This window comes from Gymnoscopelus microlampas (genome assembly GCF_963454915.1).
Source record: "Gymnoscopelus microlampas genome assembly, chromosome: 3".
Taxonomy (NCBI): domain Eukaryota; kingdom Metazoa; phylum Chordata; class Actinopteri; order Myctophiformes; family Myctophidae; genus Gymnoscopelus; species Gymnoscopelus microlampas.
In genome coordinates, this window is record NC_139940.1 from 33,253,093 (window position 1) to 33,269,292 (window position 16,200).

Here is a 16,200-nt window from a genome sequence, read left to right on the forward strand (position 1 = left end):
ATGCAATGAAATAATAATATGTGTTTCTTAAACTGTATTTTAGTACATTCCTTTTTTAACTGTTTTAACTATTAATGAAATTACATTTATATGAAATAAATCACAACAGCACCCGTGCGCAAGGAAACCGGGGTTTTGGTCTGCCTTCAGCCTTTCACTTCCGGTGGTGCGACTATGTTTTCATTCCCACTAACAATATTTCTACACGGAACACTAACACCACTTCTCCCAGAGAACATGGATCGTTTTGCTTATAAGCCCACTTGTTTCTATGATGAAAGAGCAAGTTAAAATGTGAATATCTTTCCGTGGTTTTGTCTGCTCCGAGGACGCTATTGTTAAATGAGTTTTGGTTTGTTTCTAATGGGGAAGGATCGGCACACGCGTAATTCCCACCCACTACATTTGATTGGGTAAAGCTGCTTCCTGATCTGAAGGCACGCCCACTTGTAGGCCAGTGCGTACGCGATATGAAGAACCCCCCCGACAGATTCAAGCGGAGAGCAGAATCTGTTCTTGAGAGATTAGTTTTATAATGCAATTTTGGGTCATGGGAGAGATGGTCGATTTGGAATGATTAACCACATGAGCCCTAGCGTCCCTAATCATGTCTTATTGGGCAAACATTTGGTAAAAATATCAGATCTTGCTTGTTGTGAGCTTGTAAAAGAGGAGATTTGTCTCCTTATTCAGCCAGCCATGCACGTTGTTTAAAAACACTGTTCATTTATAGGCAGCCTAGTAGAGGGATGATGGGTGATACTGGGACCTTGCAGCTGACCAGTATGAACCACAGTCTTCATCTGTTGGATTTATTGGATTCATTGAGGATCTTAAGCAGTTGAAGGTCAGAAGCAACTAGTGTTCAAGGGATCAAGGGTGACAGGTATTGAGGAATCGTACTGTGATCAAGTCATGTCTGTCTGATGTTTCCATTCCGATTGGCTATGCTTGGCTTCCAAAATGTCCAGGCCCTGCATGGGTAGGCAACCCAGCCTGGCGGAGACCTGTTCTCAGAGGCGTTTTAGCTGCAAATGCCCGCCACCCGGGCCGCGAGCGAGGTTGACACCACTTATCTTCAAATGAAAGTTGTTGGTAGTTGTTGTGCTACCGTATTTTTGTATGAAGCCTCAGACTGGGAGAGACCTGATCCCAAGCTATCAATGGCTGTCAGTAACACCAGCTAGGAGGTAAATCAGCGGATCTTCATTTCTACCCTGTATGCCCTGTGTGCACTGGACTGGGTGTTTTGCCTCGATGTTTTACAAGAAACTACAGTATACAGTACAATAGAAAACAGGACAATATTTGTATTGTTTTTATTTATTTGTATACAGTTGTAGAATCTTTAATGCCACTAGCTGCGGGACGTTAAGAATGTCAATGAACCGTACTGATTTTGGTGACCCCATGGCCTTTCCTCTACCCTTTGGCTGGAAATCGCCTAAGGCCATTACACACCATCATCGCAGAGAGGATGAAGCCTAATCAAGAATTTTACATTTTGGCTGACCCCTTGATATTTGCTCTAGCATCCACCTCAAGCCAAAATGTCAGCTTCTTTTTTTGCCCCAGCCAAAATGTCAACTTTCTTTTGCCTCAAAGGCACACAGTACAGCACTACTGAGCACTGTGCTCTAAGGATAGCAACATTGGTCCTGTTGTGTAACCCCCTAGGGGCCACTAGAGGGAACTTGTTGTTATCATAAACATAACTCATCTACATTATAACAATCTAATACGTTGTTGTTGTTTTCATTCAGTAATATTCTGCATGGCATGAAGCTGAAAACAAAAATGCTGTTTTGTTGTATGTACTGTACAATTATAAGCTTATCCACATTAAGTGTATTACAGCCTGGTTTTCACAACCTTTTGATGTGACTAGACTGACTAGTTTTCCGCTATCTTGTATGCCCAAACTTAAAATAACACCTTGTTTAGAATGTAGAAGATGGGGAATTTACAGCCAATTGTACAAACTCCACAAATCAATGCTGCACATGAGGATGAAGAGACCAGTAGAGATGCAGACACACATGGAGACGAGACTGACCAGTAGACGTATCCACAAGTTTCCAGCGGAGCGTGGGCGTCAGTTCTGGTTGTAGGCTATACATATGCGGTGCCTCCGCCGGATATGTCCCCCACCAGGCCTGTGCATAGGGCCTGTGCCCTCGTAAATTCCCGCGGAAACAGGTGGATAGATAGACATTAAAGCAAGCAGGTAGACTGTCAGGCTTACAAAGCAGTTGCATAGACAGGTTGGCAGATCACAGACATCCTGGCAGAAGGCAGTTGAAAAACAGGCAGACAGTAGACACTTTGATAGACACTCAGACAAGGTTGAAAGAAACCAAACCTGCTCCTTAGTTTACAGGGAACATTTGGCAGTGCAGCTCACAAGACCCTCATTTATTTTTGAGTTGGCCTACATACAATACAGTATGTGAGGTTAAAAGTTTAATATTTGAAATTTCACACTCGAGCTGTCTTTTTATTGCAGATTTTTTTAAATGCTTCAGCAATGGAACTAGGCTTACTTTATAACCGTTATTTAATGTGTCCATCCATAAACTAAACTAAAAGACCTAGACTGCAAAATCTGTGTGGGTCTGTTAACACTCTGGATGTTGGAGTGTAGATGACTCGGCTAATCCAAGTGCTCAAAACCAATCATAATGGAAAATGGACTATATACTTTTCTAAGTTTATAGATCCGTTTAATCTGTTGAGTATATTCAACAGTGTACATGTTTCTTTAACCCATTAAATCCGGGAAAGAATCTGTGTAATTTTTTATTTTGCTGTATATAAGTTATATATGTTTTGTTTCTTTTGTTTAGACAGATGCTAGGTTTGATTTTTGTTTACCTGGTATCCCTTGTTTCTTTGAAGCACTGCGTCATTCTCTTTGCACTCTACTAATGTGACTATTTACCCTGTCATTTGTCGCCTAAGGTTCATTTACTCTGATTTTGTACTTGTACTGCAGTCGCCCCCAAAATTGTGATGAGAGCATAGTTATAACCATGTTGTTTCTAAAGTGTCCTCAACACCCATGTCGGGTCTATTGAGCTGACCAGCACCAGCAGCTGATTCAGCACCACCATCCACTACGCAAAGGAGGAGATCTGTTCGGGGAAATAGTTAGCTAGTGCTTCAATTAGGCTTTACTTTAAATAGCTTGGACGGCAGATGATCCCAGGCCCAGCCTTTGGCTTCTCTATGGGGTTTATCACCCAGGGATGTTAAAGCTGGACCCTGGCAATGTAAGCACACGTCACCCTGTTAACCTCCACAGTCGAATGATCGAGCAGATACTTTCATCCCACTGCAGCTACAGAAAACCAGTACTTAGAGTTAGGGGTGTGGGGAAAAAATACGATTCAGAATCGATTCTCAAAAACGAAATAGATTTTAGATTTTTTTTTTTTGAGAAGTGGCAAGTTTCCGGCTGAATCAGGGGGAAAAAATCGATATCGAATCGAAAAAAAAAAGAAAAGTATTTTACTCAAATCGTTTCGAATAAAAAAAGTAATCGTTTTTGAATCGGAAAAAAACGTTTTTGAATCGTTTGTTTTTTAAAAATCTGAAAAAAAAATCAGAATCGTGACCCCAAGAATCGGAATCGAATCATGAGATAGCAGAAGATTCACAGACCTGAGTAGGCTGGTGCATTAGAATGTAGTGGAATGACTGCAATGGCAAAAGTCAGGATATACAATACCTCCCCTAAAAGTAGAAAAGTCATACCATAACATCTTTAGCTTATACCGCTGCTTGTTCTCGGCATCAATAGCAGGAGCGCGGTAAAGGTCTGTCATTAAGGGTACCCGTTGTTGAAGTTCCTGCGTTTGAAGTCCACTGGCTAGCGTTCTCCTTTCATGCAAGCTTGAGTAAAAGAAAAATCACGTTAATTAACCCATTAAGACCGGGAATGCATCTGTGTCATTTTAAGATTTCTTTGGATATTCAAAAATAGCATATCTACAAGCTCATATGAGCTTGTATTTTTGAAAAATCGTGAAAATATGTGCAAATCTTGGAATATATATATTTTTTAAAGCAAACATTTGTAACTCAAATCTTTGCTTCTGGGGGATTGTACAAATGTCTTCTAAATCATAACAGTTTTTTTTAAAGTATGTCGCTATAATCAGTGGTTCTCAAACCTTTACTTGTCAAGGACCTCCAAAATTATATGCATTTGGCCACGGATCCCTATCTCAAAATATTTGGTTCCCACGGACCCCCCAGAAGCAAAGATTTGAGTTAAAAACGGTCGTTTTAAAAAATCTATATATATTCAAAGATTTGCACACATTTTCACGATTTCTCAAAAATTGTCAAATACATCTAAAAATGACACACAGATGCGTACCCGGTCGTAATGGGTTAATCCAGATGCGGTCACCTCACCGTTGGGTACAGCCGGCACTCCCCCAAAGTCCCCCTTTCTAGTGCGCGGATGCCGCTTGGATAATTGCACTGTTAAGGTCAGAGATGGTTAGGTTTCAGTACACTGTTCATGTGGAAGGAGTCAAATCAAAGACCTCAGGGGGGACTAATCCCTGCACTGGAATGACTTTGATAATTGTCAGGGTGTGATTAAAATATAGGTGCGTGTGTTTGGTGTCCCTCTGGAGTCTGTACACAGTAAAATCCTGAGTGTTCATTTAACTTAGAGAGTGTACAAATGGAACGGAAAGGACACTTCTTGTGCACTCTTGAGTTAAATTAACACTCAGGATTTTACTGTGTACACAGTCCCATGTCAGTGATCAGAAACTTGGGTTTCGAGGTATTTGAATACTTTTGAGCTTTTTCCCATGTTCCATGACACGCAGAGTGTGAGTTTAATGTGAACTTACTGGGTAATTAAAGCAAAATTAAACCCTGAAACTGAATTGTTGGAACCTCACCCTCCACGATAGCTCCGAGTTGAGATCCCACTTCGTAGGCTGCCGGCAGAGTGTGACACCGGCGAACGGTGGCCATCAGTACGGATTTGTACCTTTTTCTGCACATCGTATCCAAAAGCAAAGGTAGTCCTCCCTGCTCTCAGATGTTTGAAATGTTTGCGATCAAAAAGATTTCAGTGACGGGTTGAAGCAAGTATTTAAATTTCTTTTTCAGTCAGCCTGTGCCATGTTTCCCCACTGCAGCCGATACGGGAGCAGAACTTTATCATAGTCATGTGATAAACATGTATCATACAATTATTTTATATTCCATACCTATTTTTACAAACGATGCCAAAAATCTTGAACAACCCCAAATTTGAATCACATATTGAGCGAGCTCTATTTCACTCAGATCCATGGGACAAATGGCTTTCGGAAACATGATTTTCTCACCAAATTAGGTGCACATGATCTCGGGAGTCATGTGACAATGACATTTGATCATCAGTACTGTTTACCTGTGATTGGCTTCCAAAATGAGTGGGAGAGGTCGCATTTCTTACAAAAAACACCATATATCATGAACATCCCACGTCTAATCAACCTCAACTCGCATGTTGGGGTTTGAGAGATTTGAGGCATTTCGTTCAAGACGGGCCACTCCTGCAAACTTTGGAAGCCAATCTTAGCCAATCAGATCCGTCTTGATCACAATGACTATAGAGATACTGTGTACCGATTTGCGTGATCTTTGGACAAAATCTGTAGGAGTAACGAAAAAAAGTAATTCTTATGTTGCAAAAATCCAATGTGAAACATTTGGGGCAGATGTTCTGCTCTTGTCTCCAAGGAGTGCGTGTACACAGTTTCACACCTATCGGGCCAACGATGCCGGAGATTAGCTGTACACGGATGGACACAAAAAAAAGTCTCTGTATGGCGGAGACAATAAAATGAATTTCAGTGCTGAGGACAAGTATGTACACTACAGTATGCAAGTATTTGGCTAACTTCATGTCTCCATGAAGTTAGTGAAGGACATCTTGAAACATCCAGTGCTAATACAGCAGCATGTCTGTCCACCACTCTGTAGCTCCAAATGAGGGACTGCCTGGAGATTCTAGGCAGTTCATTTGTTTTGTTGTAAACTGTGTCTGTAAATGAAGAGCCGCTTCCCCGTACCAGCCAGGCCACACACATGGAATGATGGACAGTAACACACACACACACACACACACACACACACACACACACACACACACACACACACACACACACACACACACACACACACACACACACACACACACACACACACACACACACACACACACACACACACACACACACACACACATACATGGCACCTCATTACAAGCAAGCTCATTTAGCGGTTCTAGTGATCTCAATGCCAAGTTCTTTGTTTCAAACGCATTCATGGTTGGATCATTATTTGTTAGACCAATTTGGGGGGTCTAAACATATTTATGTTCCGCACGCAACAAATTGGAAAGGATGACAATTTCCAATGGCCCTCAGTGTCAGTTTCATTATAGTTATTATTATTTTATCAATAACCCATAGGGTATTAAAAATGAAAAAAACATTAATATTATTATATTAATTATGAATGAACTTGTTATTTAACAAAAGTCTCTAGCCATAGCCAAACGATATCGTCCACAACTATAGTTGTCATTATAGTTGTGTGGACGCTACCATCCATTTGAGTTATAACGATTTGTATTCTATTTATATTTATTGTCATCGTTATCGCTGGAGCCTGATTTATACTCCGTTGTACAATGGTGTTGTACAAAGCTTGATGAAACGGCATATAGACGCTATTTTTCGTGTGCGACATACACATACACACACTCGCAGCCACATACATTTGTGTATGAAGAAAAACACGTGTAGGCAGAATTCAGACACGCCCCCCCCCCCCCCCCCCCCCCCCACACACACACACACACACACACACACACACACACACACAGAGATATGTAAGCTCAAGCACACACACATGCATTCATATACCGTACATATATATTTACATACAAGCACATGTGTACACACCAGCAGTCCAGCACACTTCATGTCACGCCATATGTATGAAGTCACACACACACACACACACGCGCAAACAAACACATACACACACAGAGGTATACATACACAAACACACAACACATTCCGAAAGGTCAAGGGCAGTCCGCTCACCAACCACTACTCCAAACACCAGATAATTTTAACCCTCCAGAAAACTGCAGGTCATATTTTTGAAATGCCAACAGGAGGTCATGAACGGGTGCATAAAAGACTATCACAGTTGTGAGCTGGAGCTGTTAGTCTTAAAATACACTCCCAAGGTCTAACTTAAGTCCTGGAGAGGAGCCTGCAGTGTATTTCTGGGTCAGTGTTTACAGGTGTTTGTTCAACAGCAGCTGTGCCAAGAGGTTAATAGGATACCCACATTAAGAAGTTCAAATAGAATGTGGACCACGTGGTCAAAAGGTTGTGGTCATCTTGACCCGGGGATGGCTGCTGCTGCTAGCTACGGGGGGCTACCTAGTGCAGTGTTTCCCAAACAGTGGGCCAGGACCCTTTTTTGCGTCGCAGACCCGTTTTTAGGGGTAGCAACTCGCGAGTAAATATCATTTATTTATTTATTTTTATTTCCTACAATATTTTGTATCAGTTCAAAACATTTGTTAATAATTCTGGAACAAATGTCAAACATAATATATATTTTCTTAAACTTAAGAAGTAATGAAAATGGCAAATCTACACGCACACAATGCGTCGTGAGACGTTGTGAGCTTGTAGATCGGCTATTTTCACTAGCTTGGGTCCCGGAGGGGACATCAAATTCCTCTTTTGGGTCTAGAGCTAAAAGGTTTGGGAACCACTGGCCTAGAGGACAAGACAGGGTTTGATTTGTAATTTTGTAATTTGTATTTTCTTAACCACTTAAGCCCCTATATTTAGTATGACAAATAGTGAAAAAAGCTCAAAATGTGTTGCATCGTGACGCGTAGACCGTGGTGTGTACCATAGATCACTGGTTCTTAACCTTTTCAGGCCGCGAGCGCCCAAAATAATCATATTTGAACTGGGGACCCCCCATCCTGATAAGCACTTGGAATTGTAGGAGTTGAGGCGTTCCATATAAAAAATATATATATTCAAAGATTTGCACAAAATTAATGTTTAAGATTTTTCAAAAATAGCAGATCTACAAGCTCATAGAGTGGCACTCAGTGCTGCACTATGAGCTTGTATATCTGCTATTTTTGAATAACCAAAGAAATCTTAAAATGACACATTCCCGGATTGAATGGGTTAAAACTCTGCAACAACCATCAGTCCCACCCGAGACAGTCAGTTGTTGACGTTATTCACTAGTTTGGACCCTATGTGGGTTAAGAAGTGCTCTGTGCTACATTATATTGGTCTGCTCAGCTCCTAGATTTCATCTTCCTCTCTCATCCTCCTCTTCGCCCTCTCTCATCCTCCTCTTCGCCTTCTCTCCCTCTGGCCTCTTCTCCTCCCTTTGTCATTTCCACACTAACCTCCATCTCTGCTGTTGTGTTCTTTCAGGTTCACCCCTGTCTGTCTCCTGGTAAAAGGCCGACCTGGTAATTGAACTGAACGACGAGACAAACGAACCCTAATGGCTGTGGCCGGATGTCCAGATTATTTCCTGCACCACCCGAATTATCAGGTAAAGTAAAAATTAGGGCTGTGAATCTTCTGCTATCTCACGATTCGATTCAATTCCGATTCTTGGGGTCACGATTCGATAAAAAATGTATTAAAAACTATTTTAAAAAATCGATTCTCATTCAAAAATTATTCCCAATCAGTTTTATCTAAATTATTTCAGTCATATTGTTTTCATCTGGACTTTAACAACCAAGTGTAGCCTAGTTATTTACAACAGCTCAAACTAAAAATATATATGATACCAAAGAGGGTTGTGTAAAACTTCGTGGCTTTGATGGAATCTTAGATAAGGTGTAGTTCTATTTGATGCAGAAATACAGCATAATTGCCGTGATGCAAGTAACATTAACGAGTGTCAACGAGCGTCAGCTGGACAGTGACACACACACCTCAGCTGTGATGAACTGACAGTGACTGGAGTTAGTTTAAAGAAAAGCCCTTGAATATGACTGAAGACATGATAATATTTACTGTGATTATAAGCTTACATTTCATATCACAATCTCCATAGAGTAAAAACTCCTATAACTTTAAACAGAACAAAAAATAATATATATATATATATATATATATGATATCATGTGATTTTTTATTTTTTATCGATTTTTGTAAATTGTGAATTGATTATGAATCGTTGATAATAAGAATCGCGAATAGATTTTTCCCAACACTCCTAGTAAAAAAAAATCTCTTTTTCTCTCATCCATATATCTCTAATATCGTCTCTTGTCGGGCGGAAACCTCATATGTCTAAAACTGTTACTTTTCAAGTTTCACATTCAAAAGTAGTGGATCCACAAGCTCGGAGTGGAGCGAAGCGATGCTTTTGTGTGACGCTGTAGTATGATAGTAAGTAGGGCATTAATTTAAGAAAAAACACAGAGAAATATGGAGATAGGAGGTTTCTGCCCGACAGCAACGATATACTTTGTCGCACGACACCGTCTTGCACCAAAAGTAGCCGATCTACTAGTTGTGAGCTTGTAGACCGGCTATTTTAAGTGCTTGGCGCATCACACAACGAAAAATATGAATTCAGCGTTAGTCTCCTCATTGCGGGGAAATCCAATTCAGTATGAATTGGATGAATTCCGATTTCTGATTCTCTGTTGTCTTAGACAGATTATGATCTGCCATAAATCAAGAAACCAAATAAATTATGCTCAGACTGTAAGGTCTACTGGCATTACAGAGGATCTTTCCACAGGTTTTAGCCCTGTATTTCATTAGCTATGATACAATTTCTGAGCCAAAAACAAAAGTATAATAGGGACGGCAGGTTATAAATGGTAAAAAATACATTTAAAAAAAGGGATTAAAAAAAGGATTCATTCAGTCTCCCCTACTACCCCCCCCCCCCCCCCCCCCCCACAGAGACTCAAGATATATATCAGGTATATTTTGGCTATGAACCTATTGAACCACAGCTGGAAGAGATTGTGGAATTTGAACTCCATTACTACAAAACACATTGAGCATCGATTCGTAGAAAAGTTCTTACAATGCATCTAACATATGGGCTCGTACCATATAAAGCATGCAAGGACCTCTCAGCATCTATAGGCTTGTGGCCTGTGTTTCGTAGAAAAGTCTAGTGTGGTTAGGTCATGGGTGATTCAAATCCCCCACCCCCACCGCTCCACCGCCTTTCCTCAACCTCTCTCCTTCCTACAACACTGAGGAGAGGATGGATGGCCCTTATTCTTTATGCATGTCAGAGCAAGGTTACTGATGTTCATATCTTCATGTGGCAATGTACCTTTATTTCTCACCTCGTAAAGATGTGCCTGAATCGGCACTATTGCTGTTGTTATTTATTTATTTATTTTCTTTAGATATTTTACAGTGGAGAGTGACAGCAGAGATCGGAGAGAGAGAGAGAGAGAGAGAGAGCGCATGAAGTGCAACCAAGTTAATGAGGTGAATTTGAATTGACATAATGATATATATATATTTATATATTTATATATATATATATAATATGGTGCATGCCTTAGAACACACAGTTAAAAATAGTCAAAGTAACATGAACAGTGGAACCCATGACTCTAGATTCCGATCCCAGGGCTGAGGGCCAAACCAGGCCGTAGAGAAAAGCTCCCTCGCTGGGTTTGAATGTATCTGTCACAGCCCAAAGATTTAAGACTGTGGACCTGAATGAAGACGGGGCAGTGGGGCGGTGGGAGAGTGTGTGAATGAGTGGCATGGTCACAACATTCCACTGAGGTGAACACACTGCATTCACATGGTGAACAATCTGCTGTAGGGTTGTGTGGACGCTGATGTAAGAGCATTGGTCCCAACTAAGTTCACAATGGACGCTTTCTCCTTTTGGCTGATACTACATCCCCAGGTAATGCCATTCATTCTGATTCTATGGGGAGTCCATTCGTACGCACGCACACGCACACACACACACACACACACACACACACACACACACACACACACACACACACACACACACACACACACACACACACACACACACACACACACACACACACACACACACACAGAGAGAGACTGACCTTTCTATCGAGAGGATTAGGAGGATTGTTTTGAAGGGCTTGTTTTTGGTCATTGTTTGTTTCCACGTGCAGTGAAAGTACCTAGTAGCTGCAGCAGAGCAAACCAGAAACTGTGGAACATTACATAGTAAAATCCTCAGTGTTCATTTAAATATCTCCTTATCTGTGTTTGCATGTCATAAGTCATAAATTAAAAAAAAGCTTTCTTTCTGCAAAAAGTGGAATAACTTAACTCCTAAAACGGGACGTGCATGACCCTGACAATCCTTTTTTTTGTTTTTGGATTAGATGTTAAACACAGCATTTCTGACCATGGGAGGGCCTTTATCAGAGTCGGTGTCAGTGCCAGTGAATGGAGGTCTGTGTTGAGCTCCGTCCTCTGGCTCCTCTGGCTCCAGATTGGTTATGTAAGTCCACAAGAGGTACTGGTCTGGGACGCCTGGCTCAGCGCCACAACTGTGTCCTCACCACAGACTGAATTGAACTGTGACTGTGTGGCGACGGCCATACAGTTAGAAGTGTACAGCGGGTTGTTATCCCTTTATTATCTTCCTCTGTCAAGGCCATTTGAAAAAAGAACATCTTGGACTTATTTTCTCCCGTTTCTTTCAAGGCGCTGACAGATGTTTATGTTCACTTGTTATTGCCACCGAATTGTTTAAGGCTTGAAGGACAGACTTGTTGTAATCCTTTCAGCTTTTAATGAGAGCAAAGGGCATAGGCTAATTAAACATTAGCAAGCGCTACAATTAGCCTTACGGTGGTGCTTGTTTGCTGAATTACTTGACTCATTCAGTTTCTGCTTCTTGTGAAGCAAAACAAAAAATAACTAAGCTATTTGTATTACCGTGGTCATTTACAATGACCAGTTCTTATCATTCCCCCCTGAGTATAGTAGTCTTGTCACAATTTTCCTTTTTAGAGCAGAGGCATGATTGCAGGTTGTCAGGCTTAAGAAAGTTAAATGATGATGGTTTGGCAAATTCCATTCAGCTTCTTAAGCCAGTGCTTCAGATTTAGACAAGAAAAAGAACATTCACATACTGTAAAAGCTCCAGTAATCACAGTGTTGTGTGTATGAGCGAATCGGCTCCGTCGGGTGGAAACCTCATATGTCTAAATAGTTTACTTTTCAAGATTCAAATTCAAAAGTAGCAGATCTACAAGCTCAAAACGTGTCGCTTTGTGCCACTTTTCGAGCTTGCGGATCTGCTACTTTTGATACCTTTGCGTGACGGTGTCGCATGATTAAGTAGGGCATTAAATTTAGAAAAAAACACAAAACTTTAGAATATGGAGAGGAGAGGTTGACTTATCACTGTATCTATGTTGTATGACTCCATATTTGGGCATCCGATCTTGTAAAATTAAGTGTTTAATTAAAAGTATAATCTGTGCATGGAGGTACTTCCTTGGCCTATTGGCAGCGTGCACAAGAAATTTGGTGCTGATTGCCCCAGCAGATTTGCCATGACAGAAAGAAAGACAGACAGACATGTCATGTTGTAGATCGACTATTTCCTAAAACGTTTTACAATTTAAAATGTGTTTTAAAATGTGTTTCATAATTGCCATAATCGACAATTATGCAGAACTTTTGCGATTATCTCAAATAATTGCGGTTATCGCCAATATTTGCAATGATCTCAAATGATTGCCATCAGGCAATTATGTAATAATTGTGCCAGGCTGCCTAGTCATTTGCATTAGGCTGGTAGCACCATTAGCCTGCTCAGAAGCAAGTCTGTTGTCTGCTGGTCACCTGGATCATAGCTTTATCCATGACCTCTGACCTCTGAGCCAGTCAGCCAGAAGACAGAGAGCTCAGCCCTGTTGAAGACCTTTCTGGATCCTCACAGCTTAGAGCAGTGTTTCACAAACACTGGGATGGGAGGCACTTGTAGGTTGTATGGGTTGTGACTGAGAGTAAATATCCCATTTTCTTTTCCTATATACAAATAAAATATATATATATTTTCACAAATGAAAAAGAGAATTTCAGAAATGTTTATTTTTTTTTTTTAAATATTCCATAAATTAAAAGCATCAAGAAATAGTGAATGACAAGCTTGCAAATCCGTTAGAGTAGGTGTATGTCATCGCGCAGTATATATTTTTCAAAACAAATGCCACATCTGCTGATTGGTGCGAAATGTAGGTCAACCTCGTTAAGATGAGAATTTTACCTTATCACATATAATATAATAGATAATTAGTGCACATGTTGTCTAGCTGTTAAATGCTTATATGCATGATGTGCCTTGTTATATGAACGTTTTTTGTACATAAAGTAAAATAGACTCCAGTCACTACACCGACTCAGCCACGACAGCCAGCCCTTCCTCCTCTCACTAAACATACTTTAGTTTCGCTCCTCGGAATTGATCCCCGCCAGGCCAGGTTGCCTACCCAAGGCCAGTAAAGTTTGGGTTAGGTTAGGTTAATAGGTGCCAAAAAACGGGCGTAATAATAATAATAATAAATAGTGGGAATAACTAACTGTGATCGCTATTGCGATCCCACAATAATATAATAATAACTAGAAAAAGTGCTCCTCGGAGCACAAGTCTCCGCCAGGTCAGATAGGTTATTATGGCCTCCTGGTGGCGCTATAATAGGCCAATGTGAAAAGGGTTCCATTTCTTCTTAGGCTTTTCACAGCAATCGGACACTGCATTCATGATTTTGTTCCAAAAATGTGGTTTGCTAAATTAGACCTGCTGGTGGCTCTACAACAGGCCAATGTGAAAAGGGGGGCATTTCTTCCTCGGCCTAGTGGGAATGTGCGTACAAAATTTCATTTTAGGGTTCATGATTTGAGGAATTTTGTTCAAAACGGACCTATCCTGCAAACTTTGTAAGGCAATGTTAGGCAAGTAGGATGGAATATGAAATATCGGACACATCCATCTTGATCACATGACTATAGAGATACTGTGTACCGATTTGTGTGTTTTTTGGACAGAATCTGAAGGAGTAAGAAGAAAACATTTGTTTTACAAAAGTCAGCCTCCTGGTGGTGCTCTAAAAGGCAGATGTGAAAAATGCAGGGCAAAGGTTTTTCCTTGGCCTCTAGAGAGTGTGCGTGCAAAGTTTCTCGCAGATCGGTGCAGTTATAGGTAAAAACGTGAATCGGCCTGTTATAGCGCCACCATGAGGCTGATGTGAACGTTTTCAAGTGGCATTTCTTCCTAGGCCAAGTGGGAATCTACGTGGAAAATTTCACGGAAATCGCATGCTGCGTTCATGATTTGAGGCATTTTGTTCAAAACGAACCAATCCTGCAAACTTTGGAAGCCAATCTTAGCCATTCAGGATGTAATATGGAAAATCGGACAGATCCGTCTTGATCACATGACTATAGAGATACTGTGTACCGATTTGCGTGTTGTTTGGACCAAATCTGTAGAAGTAATATCCAAAAATGTGTTTTACAAAAGTCGGCCTTGTGGTGGCGCTATGACAGGCTGATCTGAAAAATGTGGGCCAGAGGTTCTGCTGTGGCATCCAGGAAGTGTGTGTGCGCAGTTTCACAGCGACTGGGCAAACTGTGGCGGAGATTAGCTGGTCACAGACGGACGGACGGACGGACGGACGGACACACGGACGAACGGACGGACAGGGGGTAAAACATACTCTCAGCCTTTCGGCCTGGCGGAGACAATAATTAGTGAAAAAAATTATACAAATTTCTAAAATCATGGTAATGGGCTCAGCCCCGTGATTAAATTGAAGAGATTAATGTCATGGACTCTGCCGAGCTATGTGCCTGCCCAGGGGGGCTCGCTTACACCGTCCGAGATCCAGAGTGCAAAATGATTCATCATTTCAATACATAAGCATAAACAAACTGCTTCACATGAACAATGTTGGTGTAATTAAGAGATTGGATAGGGGATATACTGTTTTATATACAGTACATAGATTTACAAATACAACTTTTGGGTCTCAGCTGAAAAAGTTTGGGAACCCCTGGCTTAGAGAGACAGAATTCCATGAACATAAATATGCACAATAAGGCACTGTGTATGTGTGTCCTTCTGTGTATTTTGCAGAGGGGTTGAGGGGCGCCCATAAATAAAGCAATGTAAATATACTGTATATGTACGCCGGTAGGTTAGTCTCCATTCTGCATGCCTTGTGGGCTCAGTTTGTTCACTCTTGCTCTTGCTTACTCTCCTGTTCTCTCATACAGTCTTCTCAAAGCATTTTTCTCTCCCCTTTGTGGAGCTTCTAATGTTGTTCTTTCTTTTTGTTCTTGGAAAGAGTAAGGACATTCCTAATACTCTTCTTTAGTCTTTGCAGTGGTTTAGTCAACTTGTATAGAATACAAGTGTTCTCAGGTATTAATGTTCACACACCAATGTTACATCAGTGAGTGTCTGTTTGTCTACTGGATTAAGTCTGACCTGGTCTTTCTGAGGTGACTACAATAATATATTTAAAAAAATTCCACGACATTGCAGATCTATAAGCAACCGTAGCCCCATTACGAACCTCTCCCTCCGCTATACAGGTCCGAGATGAGGTTCCACTGGGCTGACTTCCGGAATCGGTGGAACGCCGGCAAAGGGTCCGTGGATTACGTTTTTCGCCACATCGTATCTAAAAACTAAAGGTCCCTAACTTTTTGGAGCAGGGCGAAACAACCACTTAAATAGCTTATTTAGTCAGCCTGTGGCCTGTGGGGTTCCGGAAAATCCTCAAACATCTGTAGAATTAGGGGACTACCTTATGTTTTTTGGCGAAAAAGGTAATCCACGGACCCTTTGCCGGCGTTCCACCGATTCCGGTAGCCAGCCCAGTGGAAACTCATCTCTGAGCTGTATAGCGGAGGGAGAGGTTCGTAATGGGGCTACGGTTGCTTATAGATCTGCAATGGGGCTAAAGCAACCTATGACACTGTTGTACAAAAAAGCATAAAAGAGGGCTTATGTGGTTAATCAGACTAATGGATTCGTGTTGATTTGTCAATATTTATACACGCACTGCTTGATGTTCTGTGTAAAGCACATTGAAATGTGCTACACAAA

General features: G+C 41.1%; 1 protein-coding gene across 6 annotated transcripts in view; it reads left to right on the top strand.

Moving 5' to 3' along the window:
- The window catches only part of grb10b (growth factor receptor-bound protein 10b), a 100,072-nt gene that overhangs the window by 15,359 nt on the left and 68,513 nt on the right, over positions 1 to 16,200 (top strand). For 4 of the 6 annotated variants that reach the window (XM_084052015.1, XM_084052017.1, XM_084052016.1 and 1 more), the window contains exon 2: positions 8,511 to 8,634. In XM_084052015.1, coding sequence (XP_083908141.1) covers positions 8,584 to 8,634 — 51 coding nt within the window. In that variant the 5' untranslated portion in view covers positions 8,511 to 8,583. Of the gene's footprint in view, positions 1 to 8,510; positions 8,635 to 10,471; positions 10,557 to 16,200 lie in introns of those variants that run through there. The other 2 variants (XM_084052018.1, XM_084052019.1) reach the window with 1 other exon arrangement.